At 35.0% G+C, this 23831-nt stretch overlaps 3 protein-coding genes and 2 pseudogenes across 3 annotated transcripts; 3 read left to right on the top strand and 2 right to left on the bottom strand.

Annotated features, from left to right (window-relative positions):
- Positions 1 to 482: 482 nt before the first annotated feature.
- Positions 483 to 1522, top strand: LOC133851625 (glutathione S-transferase-like). Its single transcript, XM_062288126.1, has 3 exons — positions 483 to 707; positions 804 to 852; positions 944 to 1522. Exons 1-3 carry the CDS (start codon positions 558 to 560, stop codon positions 1387 to 1389), a joined length of 645 nt encoding a protein of 214 aa, XP_062144110.1. The 5' UTR covers positions 483 to 557; the 3' UTR covers positions 1390 to 1522.
- A 1207-nt stretch (positions 1523 to 2729) lies between these two features.
- LOC133852336 (dephospho-CoA kinase-like) lies at positions 2730 to 7475 on the top strand. Its single transcript, XM_062289078.1, has 4 exons — positions 2730 to 2898; positions 4401 to 4599; positions 5711 to 5856; positions 6839 to 7475. The coding sequence occupies exons 2-4, from the start codon at positions 4492 to 4494 to the stop codon at positions 7296 to 7298; spliced, it is 714 nt and encodes a 237-aa protein (XP_062145062.1). The 5' UTR covers positions 2730 to 2898; positions 4401 to 4491; the 3' UTR covers positions 7299 to 7475.
- Positions 7476 to 8661: 1186 nt separating this feature from the next.
- Positions 8662 to 10461, bottom strand: LOC133851167 (pentatricopeptide repeat-containing protein At1g09190-like). The gene has a single exon (XM_062287485.1). It carries the CDS (start codon positions 10217 to 10219, stop codon positions 8804 to 8806), a length of 1416 nt encoding a protein of 471 aa, XP_062143469.1. The 5' UTR covers positions 10220 to 10461; the 3' UTR covers positions 8662 to 8803.
- Positions 10462 to 20196: 9735 nt separating this feature from the next.
- On the bottom strand, positions 20197 to 22137 carry LOC133851527 (glutathione S-transferase-like; annotated as a pseudogene).
- An 89-nt stretch (positions 22138 to 22226) lies between these two features.
- On the top strand, positions 22227 to 22967 carry LOC133851526 (glutathione S-transferase-like; annotated as a pseudogene).
- The last annotated feature ends 864 nt before the right edge of the window (positions 22968 to 23831 follow it).

Raw genomic sequence — 23831 nt, 5'->3', positions numbered from 1 at the left:
TGGAATCCACCCACTCAAATGGGTCTCACCCACGTGAGTGGTTGTGCACAACAACCTGTTGTGCACCAAGCTTTATCCATAGTAGACCGTATATAAAGGAAATTACTATTTATTCACAACCTCCTTATCTAAATATAGGGCATCTGCTGGGAAGTTTTTTTTTTTTTTTTTTTAATGTTTTTCTTGAAATTTTTCATAAATATAAAAAAAAGAACCAATATAAAATAACTGTGGTTAGTGCTGTTAGGCGGCAGCAACTTGATGGTGACAACAATTGAAACCCACCAAACAATAAAGATAAATTACAAAATAATAATAATAAAAAAAAAAAAAAAAAAGAAAGAAGAAAGAAAAAAGAAAAAAGTAGTGTAGAAGTCATCCACTACGTAATCAGCTGCCACGTACTTTCTTCATTTTTTTTTCTAGAAAAAGGAGAATGAAACTCAGACCACTCCCATCTTTATAAATACCAGAAGCAGGATCTCTACTTCGATACCCATCTACTTCTTGTTCTCTCTCTTATTTGTTCTCGATCGCTTGTCACCATTTGCGCGGTCATGGCACCCATCAAAGTCCACGGAATCCCTCTCTCAGCAGCTACACAGCGGGTTCTAGCTACCCTTTACGAGAAAGAGCTTGAATTTGAGCTTGTTCCTGTAGACATGAAAGCTGGCGAACATAAAAAAGAACCCTTCCTGTCCCTCAATGTAAGAACAAGAAACCATTCTTGTAGCTCAACTTCTTAGGATCGATCAATTCTGTTCGTTAGTATGTTTTGATCTAACATTTCCTTGTTGATGCAGCCATTCGGTCTAACTCCAGCTTTTGAAGATGGAGATTTGAAGCTCTTTGGTAAAGTTTATATAAGTTTATATGCAACTGCGGACCGTACTTGATATGCTTAATGTGCATGATTTACTGATTATCATCCTATTAATTGCAAAATCGAGGGCAATGGCTAAGTACATCGCCCACCAGTATGCGGACAAGGGGACCGATCTGGCATGCGGAGACACTAAGCAGAAAGCAATCATAGGAGTGTGGTTGGAGGTGGAGGCGCACCAATTCGACCCGCCAGCTTCAAAGCTTACCTGGGAGTTGGCATTAAAGCCAGTGTTTGGATTGGTTACGGACAAGGCAGTTGTGGAGGAGAACGAAGCTAAGCTGGCTAAGGTTCTTGATATCTATGAGAGTCGGTTGGCTCACTCAAAATACTTGACATGTGAGTGCTTCACCTTGGCAGATCTTCAGCACGTGCCCGCCGTACAATACTTGTTGGGCACAGAAACCAAAAAACTCTTTGATTCACGCCCACATGTCAGTGGCTGGGCAGCTGATATCACAGCAAGGCCAGCTTGGTGCAAGGTCGTTGCCCTTCAGAAGAAGTAGTAGCCGCTGTCGGCCGGCTTCTCTATGGTCATTTGCGTTCAATAAGCATGAGTTTTAATCTCATCTAGTTTGAGTCCTAGTGTTATAGTATCCTGAGTCCAGTGAGAGGGCTGAGAATTTACGATTGCTTTAATGAGTTGTCTTGCCTTCAATCTTCGAGCTGGAGGCATGCATCAAGTTTATGAACTATTCCATAATTCTAAATGATTATTCTACTTGGAAATGATTGCACACTTCTCCCATTCACTCGCAGAGAAGTGAAAACAGAGGAAACAATTTGAACAATTTCAATCTACTCTGCGTGCCATGAGTGAATTATAAGTCGTTGCTGCTAAAATTTTAATATGTTCCATTAATTAAGCAAGAGTGTGTTTTTACTTGTGAACTGCAATCAAAATTAGAATGCTGACAGACTGACAGTCAAAGTTTCAAACATGCAAGTTGAGTTCTCGTTAAATATTTTTGCTTTGACCATCAACAAATAATTGGACAGCTAGCTTAAGAATCAGAAGATTTCATCCCAGATTACATTCATTCCTACAGACAGCGAACAAATAATGGTGGAAAGTCAGGGTGTTCGAAAAAACAAACATGCCCATACCTCTTCAAAAATTAGCGGGTCGAACAAGCTTTCGTGACTTGTTGGCAACTAGGGATGTCTTGTCTACTCGTACAAAGCTTTCATATTGGGGTTTTCAAGGAAATGGGAAATGTGTTTATTTGTCAATATGGGAGATTATTTATTTTTCTCACGTTGTTGGCAACTATGAAGGCTTATTATTGTAGGTTGGTTTTTGGTTCTACGATTTATAATATTTGGAAGAATAAAAATGCTTTGAGACATGGAAATAAAAATTCTACCATAACCCACTACACACACATCGGAAGAACAACAAAAAAATGAATCAACATTCAAATATGCAGAAAATGGGTTTCGGGTTCTACTTCTAAATCTCCCAATTTCTTAGACAACTAGAAAAAAAATTGTCCAATCTAATAACTTTACATCAAAACGATATTACCCAACACACATAAAACTCAAAATCGTCACATACCCATAGAGAATATGAGAGGGAGTGAGCAGGGAAATTCAAAATCGACACACGATTCATTTTTTACAACTTAATTTAAAATTATATTTAAATCACAATGTCAAATACAAATTAGAATCCTCTCAAATTATTTATGTGAATTTAAAAAAATTTGAGTAGTTAATTATAAAAGACTACTTATTAAATTTATCTGACCGGATAAAAAAAGGAGATAACTTAATTTTTATTTAATCATATAAATTTTATAAATGGCCTCTTATAAATGATTTCTTATCATCAACCAAATTCTCTCAAATAATTTTACAATATCCTAACAGGTAAACAGACCCTCCCCGCCAGCTGCTGCGATTTCCCATGAAACACCCGACGACCTCACCCCTCTGCAAAACGAAGAAGTAAGCCCTCTCCTCTCCGGTAGCTGGCCGAATCAAACGCCCAAGAAGATTCAGCAACTGAGGTAATTTTCTCTCTCCCTCTCTTCCTCCTCGGGAATTTTTCCCCTCTTCCGCTCACTCTCTCCCTTGTATATGTCCAAATTTGGAGTTTGAAGAGTGTTAAGAGTTGGGTAATCGATATTCTGATGATTATTTGAAGGTTTAGTATTTATTTAGTAATTTGTGGAATCTGGACAGGAAGAAAAGCTGGGGGCGGACCCAAGTACTCAAAATTTAAAAAATTTCCTTAAAAAAAAGCCTTTTTCATGGTTTTGCCTCTACATCAAGATTTCTGTTCCGCCCCTGGCCCAAAGACAATACCAACTCCCAAACTCTCTTGCCCTCTAGCGCGCCATGAGCTCTTTGGTCTGGGAAGTTATAATATGAAAAAAGAAAGATAATTTAGATCTTACATTTTTTTTTCCTTAAAAAATTATGTATTCTCTTTTGTAAAATCTTTTGTTTTGGTGCTTGAGTGTGTTCTTGCTCTTCTGATTTTTGCATTAAATGATGAAAAATGCAAAATTATATATGGTTTATGATAACTTACGGCAGATCTGTTGTATTGGGTAGATAAAAAATTTGTGATTTTGAGATCTTTTGGGCTTTATTGACTCGATTATGTTTTATATATATATATGCGATGCTAATCTTAAATGGATAAATCTTTTCTAGTTTGATGTGTTTCAAGTATATGATATAAATATTTGGACTTCCCACAAATGGGTTAAAATCATTGTTAATTTGGTCATATTTGTTTGTTTCTTTTGTGGGACAAGACTAAGCTAGACGCACATACTTTATTAGTATTATCTAGATTCAATTCACATTTTTATGACAAAAATACTAACACGGGAGCTGACGTCCAAAGTTGTGACAAGTTTCTTTTTACAGACTGAAATGTGTTTTAGTTGTCTGCTATCAGTTATGTTACAATTCTCACAGAGTAGCTTGCATTGACTTAGATATATGGTTGCTTAAATGGGTCCAAAACAACTTGTTAGCATTGTAGAATGTGATGCTGCAAGTGCATTGTTCTGTTGGATTTAGTACAAAGTGAACATTGAAGCTTTGCAAGGCTGAACAAAGAGTTTCGTTGACAACTTGTGAGGTGATTCTGTTTAGGCTTTTTAGAACGTTTCTATGAGTTGTAAGATTTAGCAAAAGCTCACCATGTTGCCTTTAACCTTAAGGTCTCATACTTTGAGGTATTTGAGGAAATCAGAGACGTGCATTGAATATTTTCCTGATCAAAATATGATGGAAGTAAACTCTCTTGGAATAGGACTCTTAAATTTTGAAGAGTTAAAGCTGAAGTTAAGACTTATAGTTGCTGGATTTTCTTTTTCTTCCGTGTTGTTTTTGGATCAAAATTAGTGAACTTCGAAGCTTAAACTGATATTGCTCTCATGAAAATATTAGGTTATTGAGATACTGAATTGTGATGAGTTTTGAGCTTAAAATAAAGTCTCGTGGTTGCTGGAATATTATATATGACTGTGGGCACCTTTTTAATTGTTTGCAGCTCCTTGTTGCGTGTGAGTAACTAAAAAACTGGACCCAATAGAGCTATATAACAAGAAGAATCCGAAACCCTCTCACAGCTTGGAGAAAGAATGAGAATCGTAGGACTAACTGGTGGAATCGCTTCGGGAAAGAGCACCGTCTCCAACCTCTTCAAGTCCCATGGCATCCCCGTTGTCGATGCCGATGTCGTTGCTCGTGTATGTTCCTCTCTCTCTCTCTGAACCATTTTGGTGGAGTAAATTTTCTATTTCCCATCAACCCCATTAACAATTATTAAAAAGAAAAAGAAATGAGAAGCAATTTTGTATTTTGGGTTTGCTTTTCAGATGTAATTCTGGCTTTTTTGTATTTTTGGGTTTGTATTTCTGTTGGGTTTGGGTGCTTTTGGGCAGATTTGGGTGAATATTGGGGGGCTTCTTTGGTTTTTTGGGCTTTGGGTTTCTTGCGGTTCTGGGTGTTGTAGGTGCTGCATGCGGGTTTTAGGGTTGGTCCTTATGGGTTTGTTTGGGTTTTTCTTTTTATGAGTTAGCTTTGGCTGTTCCTGTGTATACTTCCGGTATACTTAGGGGCGCCTTACGCTTATATATAAAGTTTTCTTACTTATCAATTTTTTTTTGAAAATCATGTCAATCAATTGGAACAAATCTCCATAATTGATGATTCTGATGTAATTTGTGATTGGCAGTAAAAATCTCCTACATAATATTTTTTTGATAAGTAAACTTGCTACATAATATGTAAGAAGCCATACCTTATCCCTTTTTAGCATTTGTTATATATGTTTTCAAGTCACAACTTGCATAATATCTATTTAAAAATATTATTGATATATTAATTGAACAAACTATCAAGAAGTAATGTATCTTTGTGCCATATTGTAACGTATGTGGACCATCGACAAATGCAAGTTTCCATGCGTGTCTTTTTTCTTCTTTCTTTTCTTTTTCTCCCAAAAGTGTCGCATTTTGTCTTCTCAGTATTGATTTGAGCATACATGTGTTGGTGAAAAAAAATTAAGTCCCATATTAGAAATATATCACACTTAATATAACATAATTGGGTCTGAACTCACTAGTTCTAGTGTGTTATATTATGATCTTACTGAAAAAGACCATACAGTTTTTTTCCTTTTTTTTGATCTGACTAAAAAAGACCATACAGTTCTAGTGAGTCTAGTCCTTTCATGTTGATAAGCTTGGTAGAGCTTTTCACTTTCTTGTTTTAAAGCCTTAAGCTGCTAGCAAGTCTCAACCTTTTTGGTGGCTTCTGGTCTTTTTGCATATATTTTATGCTGGATTTTGTATCCAGGATGTGTTAAAGAAAGGCACCGGTGGTTGGAAAAAGGTTGTTGCAGCATTTGGAGAGGACATTTTACAAGCTGATGGAGAAGTTGACAGGCCTAGATTTGGCCAAATTGTGTTCTCTGATCCTGCAAAGCGCCAACTTCTTAATCGGTACTGATAATTAAGTATGTGCTTGAAAGTTCAATGAAAAGTAAAAATTTACCCATTCTTTGTTTCATCTTCAATGCTTTCAGGTTATGGCTTGCGCCTACTTCCTTTTCCTTTTTTTGTTTTAGTCTTCTTTCTTTTTAGTTGCTTTCTCCTAAGTCTGGAGTTTCAAATTGAATTTATCATATTTATATGACACTGTTTCTATTCTTCTGGATCATATGTGGCTATAGTTGTATCTTTCTTGTCTGGCTTTTTGGTAGAGTATGAAGTAGTGTTATCAAATGTAATAAAAGAAACATGAAATACTAATTGGATTTCTATAGGAACTTGGTTCTTTTTATATTTTTTAAACTTAATGCATTCATTCTTTTTTACTTTTTTCTTTTTTCTTTTGGCTTCGAAAAATAAACTGTATGGTATTTTGTAACTTCATACAATTCTTATTTTGCTCTAGTTCCTTTTTTGATATCGAGTAAATCAAACTTAGTTCCAAGTTGGGTCAACACTAACACCATTCAATTGATTGTGGGCTGGATGAAATTTGGTTCTCAAAATGTAGATTATAGAAAGTTGTTATCTTGCAAACATTGGTTATTGAGCTTAATTTGAAGTCAGCCTGTACTTAACTTCTTCAAGGAGACAATTCAGCGGTCATGTTATTGCAAGTTGATTTCATAATTACCAAGCTGGTCACATATAAATTTTATTTTATTTTATTTTATTTTATTTTATTTTTTTTTGTGGCCATTGGAAGCGACTTTCAATCATGAAATGATACCCTTGAAGTTCTACATGCTATGATTTTCATTTGTGCAGGTCAAGTTTTAGGAGTATAATCTCTTTATACATGGATAAATTACGCCAATTACTATTGTCTACATTGCCTTAATTTGCCACATTATTGGAGATTTGTATTGAGCTGCTTTTTCACAGAAATTGCATATCAATCAGTTCTGAAATTTGGTTATTGGTCTTCTTAAAGGCTATTGGCTCCTTATATATCCTCTGGTATCTTCTGGGAAATTGCGAAGTTATGGCTGAAAGGGTTTAAGGTTATTGTTCTTGATGTCCCTTTGTTGTTCGAGGCCAAGATGGAGAAATGGACTAAGCCCATTGCAGTTGTATGGGTTGACCCTGAAACACAACTTAGACGACTCATGGCAAGAGACGGAACAAGCGAGGAGGATGCTGGAAACAGGATAAATGCTCAGATGTCTCTGGATTTAAAAAGGAATAAGGCAGACATAGTGATTGACAATACAGGATCATTAGAGGACTTGAATGAACAGTTCAGGAAGGTATTATTTGAGGTCACAAAGCCCTTGACATGGAATGAGTTTGGGCTTTCCCGTCAGGGAGCATTGTCGGTCTTTGTCTCCGTCGTTATAGGTGTTCTTATATGCCGAAAAATCTCCAGTGGCAATGGTTTTGAGCCATCGTAACTATCCCAAACTTCTTGTACTGAATTAAAATATGCCAGTGTATCTCACTTAAACCAATCTGTGCTTTATAGTTTTTGTTTTTTCATCTATTGACTGCCAAAAAGTATATTGTTCTGTTCTTGGGAAGGAAGACTTATCAATAAAAGACCACCTGTGTTTTACAGGGACTGTAATGAAGACCGACTCATTTTTTTTATTCTTTATTTGGATATTCTTTACAAGTTCTTCAGAGTGTTTTTTTTTTCTTTTGTTAATTATCCCTCATTTGAGTTATTTCTTAGTTCTTCGAACTGAAGGAATGTATTAAAAAGCCACGTCATACTTTTTGGTAGCCAGTGTATTTCTTAGTTCTTCTTGCCATTGAAAGCTCAGTTTGGAAGCCAGTGTATTTGTTGATGGTTGAATTAAATTTGTAGGAATCATGGTAAGAATTTTTATTGAGAGTTAAATTTGTATGGATCAAAGCAATTGGCAATTCTATAAGGGTGGATCTTTCACATTCTTGATCTTAATTGATGAAAGAATAGGAGATCTAGTGAGAATGTTACCAAACAAATGGTGAGTAGCAACCCATTTAGTTAAAACAAGCTATGAAAGCAAGAGAGATTTAAGAGATCTTTCTTTGTTGTTCCGGTTGGAATCCACTCTTGGAGTGGCGCATTTATGTTATGATCCAAGAACGTATAAATCATTGATTGTGGTAGCCTCTAGATATTGTTCTAGAGAAGATATTTGTAATTTCATTATTGTTGATAGTGGAAAATTTAATTGGACTAGATTTTGTGATTTTTCCTTTCATACCGGAGGGTTTTCTAAGTACAAATCTTGATGTCTTGCTTGTGGGATGTTTGATTTATTTATCTACATTGTTGGTGAGTTGTTTTTGGTGCTAGATAGATTATTTAATTTTTCATAAAGAGGAGTAGATAGTTTTTGCGTTGTGTTTGCTAATAATTAGCTCACACCCCCTTTTACCCCATAACAAAGTGATATTAGAACTTTGGTTAATTGTCGGTGCGTATAAGAAGTGGCCTACCTTAAAAGAATTCTCTAACATTAAAGAAAAAAGAACATCACGTAAAAGAATAGAAGAAAACAAAGGAATAAGAGAACGATAATTATACCTTAACGAAAGAAAACTTTTTTGCTGTCCTTTTTATTAAGCTTACCGACATTACATCTGTCGGAAAAACTGCATGTATTAGTTTTTTCTTTTTTCTTTTCTTTTCTTTTCTAATTTAATGTATTAGTTTTAGAATGACACAAAACAGCATTATTTTCAGTAATACTCTTAAAAAAAACAAAAAATAGCATTATTTTAGGAAAAACTTCAAATTCTGTACCAATAATACTCTGACACATATTCTACAACTTGGCTAACTGTTTGATGTAAGTATGGTTAATTATTTTACAAGTCTTTGTTTTGAGTAATGAAGTGCAAACAATCAAACGGAGTCACCTCTATTGAACAAACTGTAAGATTCTTTCTCTTCCATGCAGGTGACTTATTGTGCTAAAAACTCATAAACATTCTCCTGGGGTTCAGGTTCCACAGAACTACAACCCAAGTCCTTCCTAAGTCCTCTATCTTTCATCAGAATCCTCACTTTCTCAACATCACGCCATCTTCCCATCTCTGCGTACAGGTTAGACAGCACAACATAGTAAGCACTATTCTCTGGCTCCAGTTCCACAAGCTTCCAAGCTGCAAACTCACCGAATTCCAAATTCCCCCGCGCTTTAGAACCAGCAAGCAATGATCCCCATATAGCTTTAGAAGGCTCAAAAGGCATATCTCTTATTAATTTGAAAGCGTCTTCCAGACATCCAGCACGAGCATAAAGGTCAACCATACAAGCATAATGTTTGGTACTGGGTGAAAACCCATACTTCCCATCAATCAAGGAACCAAAGATTCGCTGACCAGTATCTACTAACCCCGAGTGATTACAAGCACAAAGCACCCCAATCAAAGTCACTTCATCAGGCTTGAATCCTTCTTGCTCCATTCTATTAAACCACCAAATGGCATCCTCCCCACTCTTAGCAAGAGCTAGCCCTTTAATAAGTGCATTCCACGTAAACACATTCTTTTCCTCCATGCTTCTGAAAACACCTAACCCCTCTTCAATTCTCCCACATTTTCCATACATGTCAATCAAAGCAGTCCCCAAAATCACATCCAATCCCCACCCACTTCTCTTTATAAAATCATGAATCCACACACCCATTTCAAGGGCCCCGAAATTTGCGCACACCGCTAGCGCATTGACCATAGTAACACGATTCGGCACCACGCCCGCATATTGCATTTGTTCAAAAGCAATCAACGCATCGTCATACTCCCCAACATCCTTATACCCCATAATCAAAACCGTCCATGACACAACATCTCTTTGAGGCATTTCATCGAACAATCGCCGACATAATCCCATATGGCCACATGAAGCATACACATGCGACAACGAATTTTGGACATAAATATCATTAAGATAACCCAATTTTATGACGTGGGTATGTAGGCATTGGCCTTGTTTAAGATCACGGAAGTCAGACAAGGACTTGAGGAGGAAAGGGAAGGTGTAGTTATTAGGAGTAATAGAGTTTCTGTGCATGTGGGTGTATATAGAAAGAGGAGTGTGAGGGATGTGGGAGTGAGAGAAGGCTCTGATGAGAGTGTTGCAAATGAAAACATGGGGTCTGTGGAGTTGGGCGAAGAGGGTGAGAGTGGAGTCCAAAAGCCCTAACGATTGAGAGGCAGCGATGAAGTGGTGGGCAATGGTGGTGTTTGAGTGGAGGTTTTGGAGGATTAGTTGGGCCTGAATTTGGTGAAAGTGAGTGGCAGAAGTACAATTGCTAAAGAGATGGAGAATTCTGTTCGTAATACTGTTCATTGGGTTGGCAAAACATCCCCGAATCATGCAGAATCATCTATTAAACGAGTATAAATTCTTTGTGTTCAATAAGTATTCTAAACTTAATAGTCAATGCGAAAAATATGTAAACAATTCAAGAGAAGGAGGGTAACTTGAGGTCCGTAGATATCGAAGAAATTGGAGGCTTGGAGCGCTGGGAACTATCTTCCTAGGAAGACAAAGATTTGAATTTCTGGTCGGGGAGAGCCAATTTCGGACTCTCGTTCACACAGAGAGAGAGAGAGAGAGAGAGAGAAGGCAACTGGACACCCAGTTGGCAAAACCCTTGGATATGCGTTGAATGAGGCTGGAAATTACATGGGCCGGCTCAATAATATGAGCCAGTTTCTATAAGCATGGGGCTTGGGTCCAGCTTCAGGATTAAAAATAGTTTTAGGCCATTTTAAAATAGGATAACGATTTGTGCTGAATTGAGTTAGAGGAAGTTTTACCATATTATTTTATAAAAATAATATGCGTGTCTTTGCACCAGAAAATACATTTTTTTTTTTAATTGCAATGACAAATTTGAAATTTTTTATTATCAAAAAAATATGCTATTAAAAAGCAAAGCATTTGTTTCTCACATACAAGGAGACAGATAGATGTTCTTTTAAGGGAAATTTCATTTAACTCCTTTCATTGTTGTCGCTTTTGCAAGTACTCTTCTAAACTTTAAAAATTCTCAATTTAGTGTATCTATATTTCAATTTCACCAATTCGTTAGGATTTTCTATTAAATAGTGTCAAAATTCTCAAAATACCCTTGTTTTATTTTAAAATATATAAAGTGTGGGTATTTGTGCAAATTCAATTAAATCCTGAATAACGCTTAAATCCTTGTAATTTTTTTTTCTTAAAAAAATGAAAGGTATTTTGGGAATTTGGAAAATCTTAACGGATAGATAAGATTGAAAGATGGATACATTAAATTGAGATTTTTTTAAGTTTATGTGGGGAATTACAATTGTGATGGAAGTTCAAGAGTTAAATGAAATTTTTCCGTATTTTATAGATTCGGCTCCAATCCAATTTGAAAGAAAACTCTGTCTTTTAAAAACGTGACTCTTTATTTTATTTTATTTTAATTATCAAACTATTTGCTAAGTTTTAAACTTTGGTAGTGCTACCAAAAATCTAAATCAACACAAATTGATATGAATTTATATTCTTCCTTATCAAAAGTATTGTCCTTTAATAAATGAAATTATTTCTCTATGAACGATACAGAAAAGTCCAGAAGTTAGGGGTGAAGATGCGGAATCCGAATCCACCAAGGATCCCACCAACCCCCGTTCGATAAAGGCATGGTTTTCACTGGTTGTTGCAGTGTGGCTTTGAGCCTCCCATCTCTCCAATGGAGTGCCCTTAAATTCTTTCTAAGGGGCACTTAATTAAAAAAATTATATATATATATTTTTAATTTTTTAGCTATTCACTTTTTAAAAAAATACATATTCTTTATGTTAACTTTTATTATTCTATTTTTTTAAGCATTTAAATTTTAAAATCATGTGCATCAAAAAAAAAAAAAAAATTAATCTTTGTTGAGCTAAAATACTCACAAATTTAGAGAGAATATTCCTAGCTAAACTCTTGCAATATTTTTGAGGGACCCTTGTAGATCTTATACAAATTCCTTTATAGTTAAAAATAAATAAAATTGTGGTTACTCTTGGTCTAACTCAAAAGAAATTAATTTAACTTTTTTTGAAGGATAGAATAGAAAGGTATTCTTTTCGCATTTGTGGTTAATCACAATTATATTAGCTCATGCCTATCCAACTGGTTAATTTCAGTACTCTTGTGGATAAACAGGATAAGACTAAGAGAATTTGGGGTGTTTAGTAAAATTTTAAAATCTCTTTTCACTCTTAAATATATTTTTTTAAACAATAATTATTAAATGGGTTTCATATGTGGCTCCCACTCTTTCAATTTTTTTTTTTAAGAAAAAAAAAACCCATCAAACACTTTTAAAAAAAATCTCATATATAAATGTTTTGAAAAGATATGTTTTATTATTATTATTATTATTTTATTTTTCAATATGGAAGTTAGCTTTGTAACTTTGTTACTTACAACAAAATAGAAAATTTTAAATTTATTTATTTATTTTTTAAAAAGTGGAGCTTGCCCTTCATTGGAAGTAGGTTTCTCCTCCCACCTTTAGTGTCTAACCCCTCCACCTCTCGTGGATGCACAAAGTAAGGGTGTTTGTTTGTGTTCGTATTCATGTGTTGAGTTTGAATTGTGTCAAAGTATATATATAAGACTATATAAGTCATTCTTAACCCGATCCATTTAATTAAATAGGTCAAATCCATCAACTCTAATTCTCGTCTAATTTTGTATTGGGTTTGTGTCGGTTTTTCGGGTCATGTAAAAATTACTTATCATTATGCCGCATGTTGAGTTTGGATCGTATCGAAGCATAGATATAAGACTATATAGGTCAACCCTAACCCGACCTATTTAATTAAATGAGTCAAACTCTTCTTTTTAAAATCTTTAATTTCGTGTTACTTCGTAAGTCGTATAAAAAATTAATAGTTCTAACCCAAAAACGGGCCATCAAACCGGGAGAGAAACACGTGAGAGTATTTAAGTTAATCGATGACAAAATTTTAACCCCATCTGACTAACAATGAAAGTAATTTGTCTGTGGTTGTATGGATGGCGTAGTAAAAAAGAAAAATAAAGATCGTATTAATATATAGTATGAGCCATGAGGTAATTGATGACACATCTACATGGTTAAGATTAGCCTTATCTCATGTAGGACATAAGGATCGTAACATTCCAACGCGCTTTAGCAGCCGACGTTCACGTCAGTCGGTTTACAAAGGGAAGGTGCATAAGATCTTATATATATATATATAATTAAGATTAAACTCAACCTGCGCAAGAGACAAGAATCATAATACAAAATTGGAAAGAAACTCAAACAAAAGAACAAATTGAATGGATTATTTGATTTTCACTAATTAATCATGTGTTTATCACCTAAGAAAACATAGGAATGCAATCAAACATGGAGGCCAACTTAAGTTCGAGGAGCATACTATAAAAATTAGAAAAGACTTACTTAAATATTGTCTCGAACTTTTATTATTTTTTTAAGGTTCCTTTTAAAGTTTAAAAATTTTCAATTTAGTGTATCAAACTTTTAAAAATTTGTAATATTACCCCACAGAAAATCCTAACAAGGTGAGAAATTTTCAAAATACTTGCATTTTTTTTCTTTTAAAAAATTATAATTATAAATTTAAAATTTATTTTGTAATTTTATAAATTTTGCAGAGATATTGACCATTTGATTTAACCTCAAACCCTAATGGAGGGAATGCGATTGCAAAAAATTGAAGGTTTGATACGTTAAATTGAGAATTTTTTAACTTTATAATGGAGATTACAAAAATAATAAAAATTCAAAAAAATTAAGTGAAATTTCCTTTAAAAGCTATTGCTTGAAAAGTCCGAGCTCGAATTATGTATGGCAAGGGATAGTTTCGAGTATTCCAGAGAGAATGAAGCTACGCAGAAATTGGAATCTTCCATTAACAATAGTGAAGGCTAGTTGAAAAAAAAAAAAAAAAAAAACGAAAAAAGAGAGAGAAGAAAAACCTGTTTTTTTTTTTTTTTTTTGGTATAACTTTTTGTTATTTTAGATTTTTTTAAATAATTTTTTAATTTTATTTTTTAATTTTAATAATTTTAAGAAGGGTACTTTTGTCATTAAGGGGACATTGACATTTTTCGATAGTTTAAGAGGGTAAATTGACACAATTGGTAGTTTGAGGGAACATTGACAATGAGGTGATAGATTGAAGGGATTATGTGTACTTTTTCCTTATTTTTTTGAACACTGACTTTCCACCATTATTTGTTCGCTAGATAAATCACCTAATTGATTTGCATCTTCTTACATAAATGTCACTACAGAAGCTCTGCATAGCGCTGTCTGAAGGAATGAATGTATCTGCTTGAAGGATGAAATCTTCTGATTGTTAAGCTATCCAATTATTTCATTTATTTGTTGTTGATTGTTAGAGGCAGTTTCCGAATGATGACGTGTCGAGCTTCAGGTAGATCCTTAGTAGAGTGAATCTGTTAACCTACAAAATAATAAAGACTTGCCGGGTGTTGTCCGACGAAACCTCCTCCGATTGTTAAGTCAATTCAGATAACTTCTACTAAATAGTAAACGTAATTCAGAAGAGAATTCATTACCTCCTTCATAGGAGAATCTTTTCCTTTTATATATCTCCCTCTTTCTTCTTCCCTTTCTCCATTCAACTTAAAGATTCTCCTCATTAATAATTCACGTGTGAATCACCTCATTGATGGCGATTGGACATCATGGATGCTCCCGGTATGGTTTACAAGGCACACTTAGTTTTGACGGCAACAATCAGTCAAATTAGCTGACCGAATATGACCTGTTCAAGTACACAGTTCATTAAATATTGAGACACTCATTAATTGAGGGAATATCACCTAATTAATGCTCATTTGTTCTTTGACCGTATAAAGCATTTGTTCCCCTTATGCTCTCACCCAAGCGAAGTTCGGGGTTCTTGAGTGTTACCAAATTTATATACTCTTTCCTCAATACTCAAAGATTTCGAATCCTCTGGTGTAAAAAGAAAGGAAAATGCTATTTGTACTTCAGGTGCCCCTGTTGTGCACTTGAAGTGCAAATAACAAGCTCTAGAAAAAAACCCCCCTGGCCCTCAAAGGAGCTAGGGTCCTCCAAACAAACAAGAAAGTCCTGATTGTCCAAGGGCTTACACGTGTGCATTCCCGAATCACTTCCGGGGAGGGCAACCCGGATTCTTATTTCCTATACCTTTTGGCCCAGGTGATGAGTCAGCAGTCTGATGTGTCCAACGCGCAGGGGTATTAGTGTCTTTTCTCATACAGGGGAAATATTTCCCCAACATTGATCAAAGCAAATATTTAACGAGAAATCAACTTGCCTGTTTGAAACTTCTACTGTCAGTCTGTCAGCATTCTAATTTTGATTGCAGTTCACAAGTAAAAACACACTCTTGCTTAATTAATGGAACACTATTGCTTGCAAAGTCCGAGATCAAATTATTCGAGTATTACCTACGCAGAAATTGGAATCTTCCATTAACAATAGTGAAGGCTAGTTTAGTTTATTTGCCTTGTTTTGACTTGGAGTTCCTTATTTGTTTGTAAACATAATGGGTTAAATATTATTTAGCCCTCTAAATTAACGATCACTTTTTTATGAAGTATTATGAATTGACAAATGTCGTGATTTGGCCTTTTAAACTGTAAATCTGTTATTATTTAGCTCCATTCGTCAATTTTGACTCTCATATTGGATGAAAAATTAAAGTTGACCAAAGTGTTTCGGAAATGCCTCTATTTTGACCATTAAAAAACTACCCTTTGTTTTTATTAATTAGTAGAAAAATACTTCTTCTTTTTTAAAAGGGACTATTTGTAGTTTATGCCAACTACATAGACCGATTTTGGATTTATCCCTAAATATTTTTTTATATATTAATTGATAAATACAACGGTAATTTTGATTTTCAATGGTCAAAATATGAGCATTTTTGGAATATTTTTGTCAACTTTAATTTTCTATCAAACATAATGGTCAAAATTGACGAATGTGGCTAAATAATAACATATTAACAGATTGAATAGTCAAATCACGACTCATATCATTCCGTGGTGCTTTGTTAAAATGGTTGTTAGTTGAGGGGGCTAAATAATATTTAACCCAAACATAATTGTTAGTTGGTGAGTAGTGTTTGTTTTGCATGTTAATGATGTAAGTTTGTACTTGATCAAATTTGTGATTTTGTCTTGAGGCTTGCTGAAGTTTCAAAGGATTCGAATAAACTTGCTTAGTCTGAATTCATTTAGGTCCCCACTTTTTTACCTTTTCAAGTATTGGTCTAAATGGTTCAACAAATCATTAGAGGATTCACACCATCACTTCTTTTTGATTCAATGTAAAATAGATTGATATAAAAATTAGGGTTAAATACGTTTTTGTTCTTTGAGATTTAACAACATTATTTGTTCTTTGAGATTTAACGACATTATTTGTTGTTCTTTGTGATTCATTTTGTATCGTAGATGATATTTTATTTATGGTTAAAGATGGAGATGGTACCTCCGTCTAAACTTCTGTCCAAAAATTGAAAGAAGTCTACATCAACACCTTTAAGAAGTTGATATGTGTCTTATGCTTAATTAAAAATTAAAAAAATTGAAAATAATAAAACTCAAAAAAAAAAAAAAAAAAAAAAAAAAAACTTTAAGAGCCAACCCTTTAGGCAAAATAGGGTGGGTGGCCATTAGTAGAGGGATTTTTAACCATTTCAAGGAATTTTTTTTAAAAAAAATAATAATTTTCTATTCATTTGTTAAAAAAAAAAAAAAAAAAAAAAGTATCTCTCTAACCATTGTCTATTCTCTTCTCTGACCCAAAAGTACATCTAAGCGAATACAGAGGCATGAAATGAAACAAAATGCAATCATACTTGTATCAAACAGTTAAGCAAATTGTAGATTTTTTATTTTTTATTTTTAGTAATGAAGTGCATGGTTCAAAATTATTTTGACGGTACAAAAATTAATTCTTGATATATACGTAACAATATTAATCTGAAAATTAACGATAAAATAATAGTGTTGGATCATGCCTTTGGCCATCACATCACAATAACAGATGTCGACCCACTTAGCCTAAACAGGGTTGTGATAGAAGGGGGACCTTTAACCGGCCCCCCTCCTCCTCTTTACAATAGAAAATATAAATTTATTCAAAAAAGTATACTTTTACTATTTATTATTTTGTCTTTTTCAATACAATTGCATTTTTTATTATTAAAGGGATGAGGAGGGCGATTAAAGGTCCCCCCTCTATCACAACCCGCCTAAACACTATCTAATATAACTTCAATTTGCTGAGAGACGTAACCAGAGAGGTTCTTGAAAAACCTAAGTAAAGTCTTAAAGAAAAGGAGGGAAGGGTTTGTTCCTACGATAATTTATTTTTTTATTTTATTTTTTAATGATAATCACTATAATTGTTTAGGGACGGAATCAAAAATTCTTATTGAGGGAGCAAAAGCACGAAGACTAGAACTTTTTAGCCTAGGGCCTCGTTGTGTACTGAAGCTTCTCTTTTCTTTTCTTTTTTGTACTATTTTTTTTTCTCAGTTTTTTTGTGTTTCTAAGTTGTCTGAGTTTTCTTCTTTCGATATTCTTTTCTTTTCTTTTTTTTTCTTTTTTTCTTTATTTTTTTTAAAAATTTATTTTTTTTTTGGTTGTTTCTTGGAACTAAAAGCTACTATAGTAATCAAATAATAATTAAAAGGCATTTTAGTATAGTATACAATCAATTCACTTAAGACTCTGTTTGATTGTTTGCACTTCATTACTCAAAACAAAGACTTGTAAAATAATTAATCATCCTTGTATCAAATAGTTAGCCAAGTTGCAGAGGATTTTTTTTTTTTTTTTTTTTAAAAAAAAAAATCTTTTATCAAGGTAATCTGTTTCACTAATAGCCAAACTGTACATTGGGATAAATAGCTGGCCCAATCGCCAGCGTTATCGAGCATAAAGGCCCAACCTAAGTCCATAGACTAATCCATGTACCTCATGAGAACCTTCACTATCTGCATGGAGCGCTCGAAACGCAGGCAATGCCCGGGAGGCTAGCCTCAAGGGAAATATAGCACCTAGATAGATTCGAACTCGAGACCTCGAGAGGTAATATTCTATCGAATCTGCAAGCCTAACCACTAAGCCAACTTCTTGGGGTTAAGTTGCAGAGATTTTGCTTTGAGAAGATGATTAAAGCGAAGGGAAGCACTTAAAGAAAACCGAGAATCGAAACTTCATGGAAATGGCTGGGGTGGAGCGTGATCAAACCATAACTCGACCACCATTAAATTAGGTAGAATATGTGTCAATGTATTATTTGTACATAATTTGAAGTTTTTCCTAAATTTAAATTAATGCTATTTTTTAATATTATTACTCAAAATAATGTTGTTTTGTATCATTCTAAAACTAATACATGAAATTAGAGGGAAAAAAAAAAAACTAATAAAAAGGACAGCAAAAAAGTTTTGTTTCCTTAAGGTGTAATTATCTTATTCCTATGTTTTCTTCTATTCTTTTGAGTAATTTTTTTTTTTCTTTAATGTCAGAGAATTCTTTTTAGGTAGGACCACTTCATGTACACACGAACAATTAACTAAAGCTCTAGTACCACTTTATTAGGGGCAAAGGGGGGTGAAAACTAATTATAAACAAACACAATGAAAATTATCTACACCTCTTTGTGCAAATTAAATAGTCCGATTTAGCACAAAAAACAACTCACCAACAATGTAGAGAAATAAATCAAATCTTCCACAGGCAAGGCATCTAGATTTGTACTTGAAAAACCCTCCAATGTGACAGGGAAAACTACGGGACTTAGTCTAGTTAGATCTTCCACTGTCAAGAATAATGAGATTACAAATGTTTCTCTAGAACAATATCTAGAAGCTATTACCGCATCAAGAATTCATATATTTTTGGATCATAACATAAATTTGTCACTCCAAGAGTGGATTCCAACAAGAACAACAAAGAAAGATCCCTTAGGTCTCTCTTACTTTCATAGCTGGAATGCTAAAAATGTTTCTAAAACTGTCAATTTGCGTGCACATGTTTTAGCTAAATGAGCTGTTATTTACCCTATGTTTGGTAACATTCCCGCTGGATCTCCTACTCTTTCTTCCATTGAGATCAAGAATGTAAAAGATCCACCCTTATAAGCTTTTCCCTATTCCACAAAACAAAACGGGGGGGAGCCAGATTTATGAAGAAAAGCCCAACTCAAATAGGTTTCATGTAAATGGTGGATCTCAATTTGGATGGGAATTGCCAATTGCCAATGATCCATACAAATTTAATTCAACCACCAATAAATACACTGTCTTCCAAACTGAGCTTTCAATGGCAACAAGAACTAAGAAATACACTGGCTACCAAAAAGTATGACGTGGCTTTTTATTGATAATTAACAAATGAGGGATAATTAACAAAAAAAAAAAAAAAAAATCTGAAGAACTTGTAGAGAATATCAAATAAAGAATAAAAAAAATGAGTCGGTCTTCATTTACAGTCCTTGTAAAACACAGGTGGTCTTTTATTGATAGTCTTCCTTTCCAAGAACAGAACAAGATACTTTTTGGCAGTCAATAGACGAAAAAAAAAAAAACTGTAAAGCATATTTTAATTCAGCCATAACTTCACAATTTCCCAGAAGATATATACCAGAGGATATGTAAGGAGCCAATAGCCTTTAAGAAGACCAATAACCAAATTTCAGAACTGACTGATATGCAATTTCTGTGAAAAAGCAGTTCAATACAAATCTCCAATAATGTGGCAAATTAAGGCAATGTAGACGATAGTAATTGGCGTAATTTATCCATGTACGTATAAAGAGATTATACTCCTAAAACTTGACCTGCACAAATGAAAATCATAGCATGTAGAACTTCAAGGGTATCATTTCATATGATTAAAAGTGAGTCGCTTCCAATGACCACAAAAAAAAATAAATAAATAAATTACATGTGACCAGCTTGGTAATCATGAAATCAACTTGCAATAACATGACCGCTGAATTGTCTCCTTGAAGAAGTTAAGTAGAGGCTGACTTCAAATTAAGCTAAATAAACAATGTTTGCAAGATAACAACTTTCTATAATCTACATTTTGAGAACCAAATTTCATCCAGCCCACAATCAATTGAATGGTGTTAGTGTTGACCCAACTTGGAAACTAAGTTTGATTTACTCGATATCACAAAAGGAACTAGAGAAAAATAAGAATTGTATGAAGTTAAAAAATACCGCTTCGTAAAATAAACCGTATGGTATTTTGTAAGTCAAAAAAAATATAAAACGAACCAAGTTCCTATAGAAATCCAATTAGTATATCATGTTTCTTTTATTACATTTGATAACACTACTTCATACTCTACCATAAAGCCAGACAAGAAAGATACAACTATAGCCATATATGATCCAGAAGAATAGAAACAGTGTCATATAAATATGATAAATTCAGTTTGAAACTCGACACTTAGGAGAAAGCAAAGAAAAAGAAATTAGACTAAAAAAAAAAAAAAAGGAAAAGGAAGTAGGCGCAAGCCATAACCTGAAAGCATTGAAGATGAAACAAAAAATGGGTAAATTTTTACTTTTCATTGAACGTTCAAGCACCTACTTAATTATCAGTACCGATTAAGAAGTTGGCGCTTTGCAGGATCAGAGAACACAATTTGACCAAATCTAGGCCTATCGACTCCTCCATCAGCTTGTAAAATGTCGTCACCAAATGCTGCAACAACCTTTTTCCAGCCCCCGGTGCCTTTCTTTAACACATCCTGGATACAAAATTCAGTATAAAATATATGCAAAAAGACCAGAAGCCACCAAAAAGGTTGAGACTTGCTAGCAGCTTAAGACGTTAAACCAAACAAGAAAGTGAAAAATTCTACCAAGCTTATCAACATCAAAGGACTAGACTCACCAGCTAGAACTGTATGGTCTTTTTCAGTAAGATCATAATATAACACACACTAGAAATATGAGTGAGTTCAGACCCAATTATGTTATATTAAGTGTGATATATTTCTAATATGGGACTTATTTTTTCACCGACACATGTATACTCAACAACTGCTAAGATAAACCAATACTGAGAAGACGAAATGCGACACTTTTGGGAAAAAAAAAGAAAACAATGAAGAAGAAAAAAGACACTTGTCGATGGTCCACATATATACGTTACTTCTTGATAGATTGTCCAATTAATATATCAATAATATTTTTAAATAGATATTATGCTAAGTTGTGACTTGAAAACATATATAACAAATGCTAAAAGGGATAAGGTGTGGCTTCTTACATATTATGAATTAAGTTTACTTATCAAAAAAATATTATGTAGGAGATTTTTACTGCCAATCACAAATTACATCAGAATCATCAATTATGGAGATTTGTTCCAATTGATTGACATGATTTTCAAAATTGCTTCTCATTTCTTTTTCTTTTTAATAATTGTTAATGGGGTTGATGGGAAATAGAAAATTTACTCCACCAAAATGTCAAAATGGTTTCAAGTCTAATGGCGAATTTGCAGAGAGATAGAGAGAAAGGAACATACACGAGCGACGACGTCGGCATCGACAACAGGGATGCCATGGGACTTGAGGAGATTGGAGACGATGCCCTTTCCCGAAGCGATTCCACCAGTTAGTCCTACGATTCTCATTCTTTCTCCCAGCTGTGAGAGGGTACTCCAGTGATACTATACACTAGGACTCTAACAAGCTGAGATTAAAACTCATGCGCATTAATTGAACGCAAATGACCATAGAGAAGCCGGCCGACAGCGGTTAGTACTTCTTCTGAAGGGCAAGGACCTTGCACCAAGCTGGCCTTGCTGTGATATCAGCTACCTAGGCACTGACATGTGGGCGTGAATCAAAGAGCTTTTTGGCTTCTGTGCCCAACAAGTATTGTACGGCAGGCAGGTAGTGAAGATCTGCCAAGGTGAAGCACTCACATGTCAAGTATGTTGGGTGAGCTAGCCGACTCTCATAGATATCAAGAACCTTAGCCAGCTTCGCTTCGTTCTCCTCCACAACTGCCTTGTCCGTAACCAATCCTAACAATGGCTTTAATGCCAACTCCCAGGTAAGCTGGCGGGTCAAATTTGTGCGCCTCCACCTCCAACGCCTCCCCTATGATTGCATTCTGCTCAGTGTCTCGGCATGCCAGATCGGTCCCCTCGTCAGCATTCTGGTGGGCAATGTACTTGGTAATTGCCCTCGATTCTGTAATAGGATGAAAAACAGTAAATCATGCACATTAAGCATATCAAGTACTGTACGTTGACAGTTGCATATAAACTTATATAAACTTTTACCAAGGAGCGTCAAATGTCCATCTTCTATAGCTGGAGTCAGACCAAATGTCTGCATCAACAAGGAAATGTTAGATCAAAACATACTAACATTCTTGTAGCTCTACTTCTTAGGATCCATTCTATTTGTTAGTATGTTTTGAACTAACATTTCCTTGTTGATGCAGCCATTCGGTCTGACTCCAGCAATAGAAGATGGACATTTGACGCTCCTTGGTAAAGTTTATATAAGTTTATATGCAACTGCCGACGTACAGTACTTGATATGCTTTTAATGTGCATGATTTACTGTTTTTCATCCTATTACAAATTCGAGGGCAATTAATAAGTACCTCGCGCAGCTGTATGCCAACGTGGGGCCCAATCTAGTATGCCTACACACTAAGCAGGATGCAATCATAGGGGTAGCGATGGAGGTGGAGGCGCACAAATTCGACCCGCCAGCTTCAAAGCTTACCTGGGAGTTGGCTTAAAGCCATTGTTTGGATTGGTTGAGGACAAGGCAGTTGTGGAGGAGAACGAAGCTAAGCTGGCTAAGGTTCTTGATATCTATGAAAGTGGGCTGGCTCAGTCAAAATACTTGACATGTGAGTACTTCACCTTGGCAGATCTTAACCACCTGCCCGGCGTACAATACTTGATGGGCACAGAAGCTAAAAAGCTCTTTGATTCATGCCCACATGTCAGTGCCTGGGTAGCTGATATCACAGCAAGGACAGCTTGGTGCAAGGTCCTTGCCCTTCAGAAGAAGTACTAGCCGCTGTTGGCCGGCTCCTTTATGGTCATTTGCCTTAAGGAACATGAGTTTTTATCTCCTCCTATAGTTGAGTCCTAGTGTTAATAGTATCCCCTGGATGTGATAACATATATATCTGTTATTGTGATGTGATTGTGATTGGTAATTAGGTCAATGGGTATCTTAGTTGAACCATCAGAACAACCAAACTGCCGCTCATTTAGGCAGCTAAAATCTATGCTTTCATTCGTTACTCTCTGTTGACTATACTATAATACCTTTCAAATTAGTTAAGTTATCATTTTTGTCATTATTTTGCTTTAACTATTAGATTTTGAACTCATATCCATACCTTGAAAAAATCAACAGCAATGAAGTTAGGTCATCATTTTCCCGCTGCTTCATAGCAGGTGTTCACCACGCTAAGTAATGGAGCTGAATTATCCTTGCAAGCTTGAGTTACATCCGGCACATCTCGAAAATAGTTCACTAGGACAAGCTACTTTGAAGTTGTGTTCATGGAAGATGATTCTGCTCGGTTTGGACACGAACCGGTTTTCATCCCGCCATTCCCATCTGTAAGTTCAAACCCCATCAGAATTAGCTCTGGTATAATGGGAAATATTTGTGTCCTCAGTCTACCAAAATCAGAGTGGAGGAGGACCTGGAGGAGAACATATAATAGGACTCATATTGGTTTTATACCACCTATCTCCTCTCATAGGCAATCCCTTCAGAAGCCTCCTTGGATGCTTTTGAGGTGAAAACCACCAAACGCTGATTTTTCTGGACCATGTCATCTATTGTACGTTGGCCAATGGTCCACCATTTTTGGCATTCGAGAAACAGGAGGGATGTGGGAGTGAGAGAAGGCTCCGATGAGAG

The sequence above is a fragment of the Alnus glutinosa genome, chromosome 12 (assembly GCF_958979055.1).
Source record: "Alnus glutinosa chromosome 12, dhAlnGlut1.1, whole genome shotgun sequence".
Taxonomy (NCBI): domain Eukaryota; kingdom Viridiplantae; phylum Streptophyta; class Magnoliopsida; order Fagales; family Betulaceae; genus Alnus; species Alnus glutinosa.
Note: the sequence above shows the minus strand (reverse complement) of the source record. Positions and strands in the feature narration are given on the sequence as shown.

Coding starts and splice junctions, on each gene's coding strand:
- LOC133851625 (XM_062288126.1), top strand. CDS start 558: ATGGCACCCATCAAAGTCCACGGAATCCCTCTCTCAGCAGCTACACAG. Junction 708..803: donor AACCCTTCCTGTCCCTCAAT/GTAAGAACAAGA, acceptor TTGTTGATGCAG/CCATTCGGTCTAACTCCAGC. Junction 853..943: donor TGGAGATTTGAAGCTCTTTG/GTAAAGTTTATA, acceptor TATTAATTGCAA/AATCGAGGGCAATGGCTAAG.
- LOC133852336 (XM_062289078.1), top strand. CDS start 4,492: ATGAGAATCGTAGGACTAACTGGTGGAATCGCTTCGGGAAAGAGCACC. Junction 4,600..5,710: donor ATGCCGATGTCGTTGCTCGT/GTATGTTCCTCT, acceptor TTTTGTATCCAG/GATGTGTTAAAGAAAGGCAC. Junction 5,857..6,838: donor AAGCGCCAACTTCTTAATCG/GTACTGATAATT, acceptor GTCTTCTTAAAG/GCTATTGGCTCCTTATATAT.
- LOC133851167 (XM_062287485.1), bottom strand. CDS start 10,219: ATGATTCGGGGATGTTTTGCCAACCCAATGAACAGTATTACGAACAGA.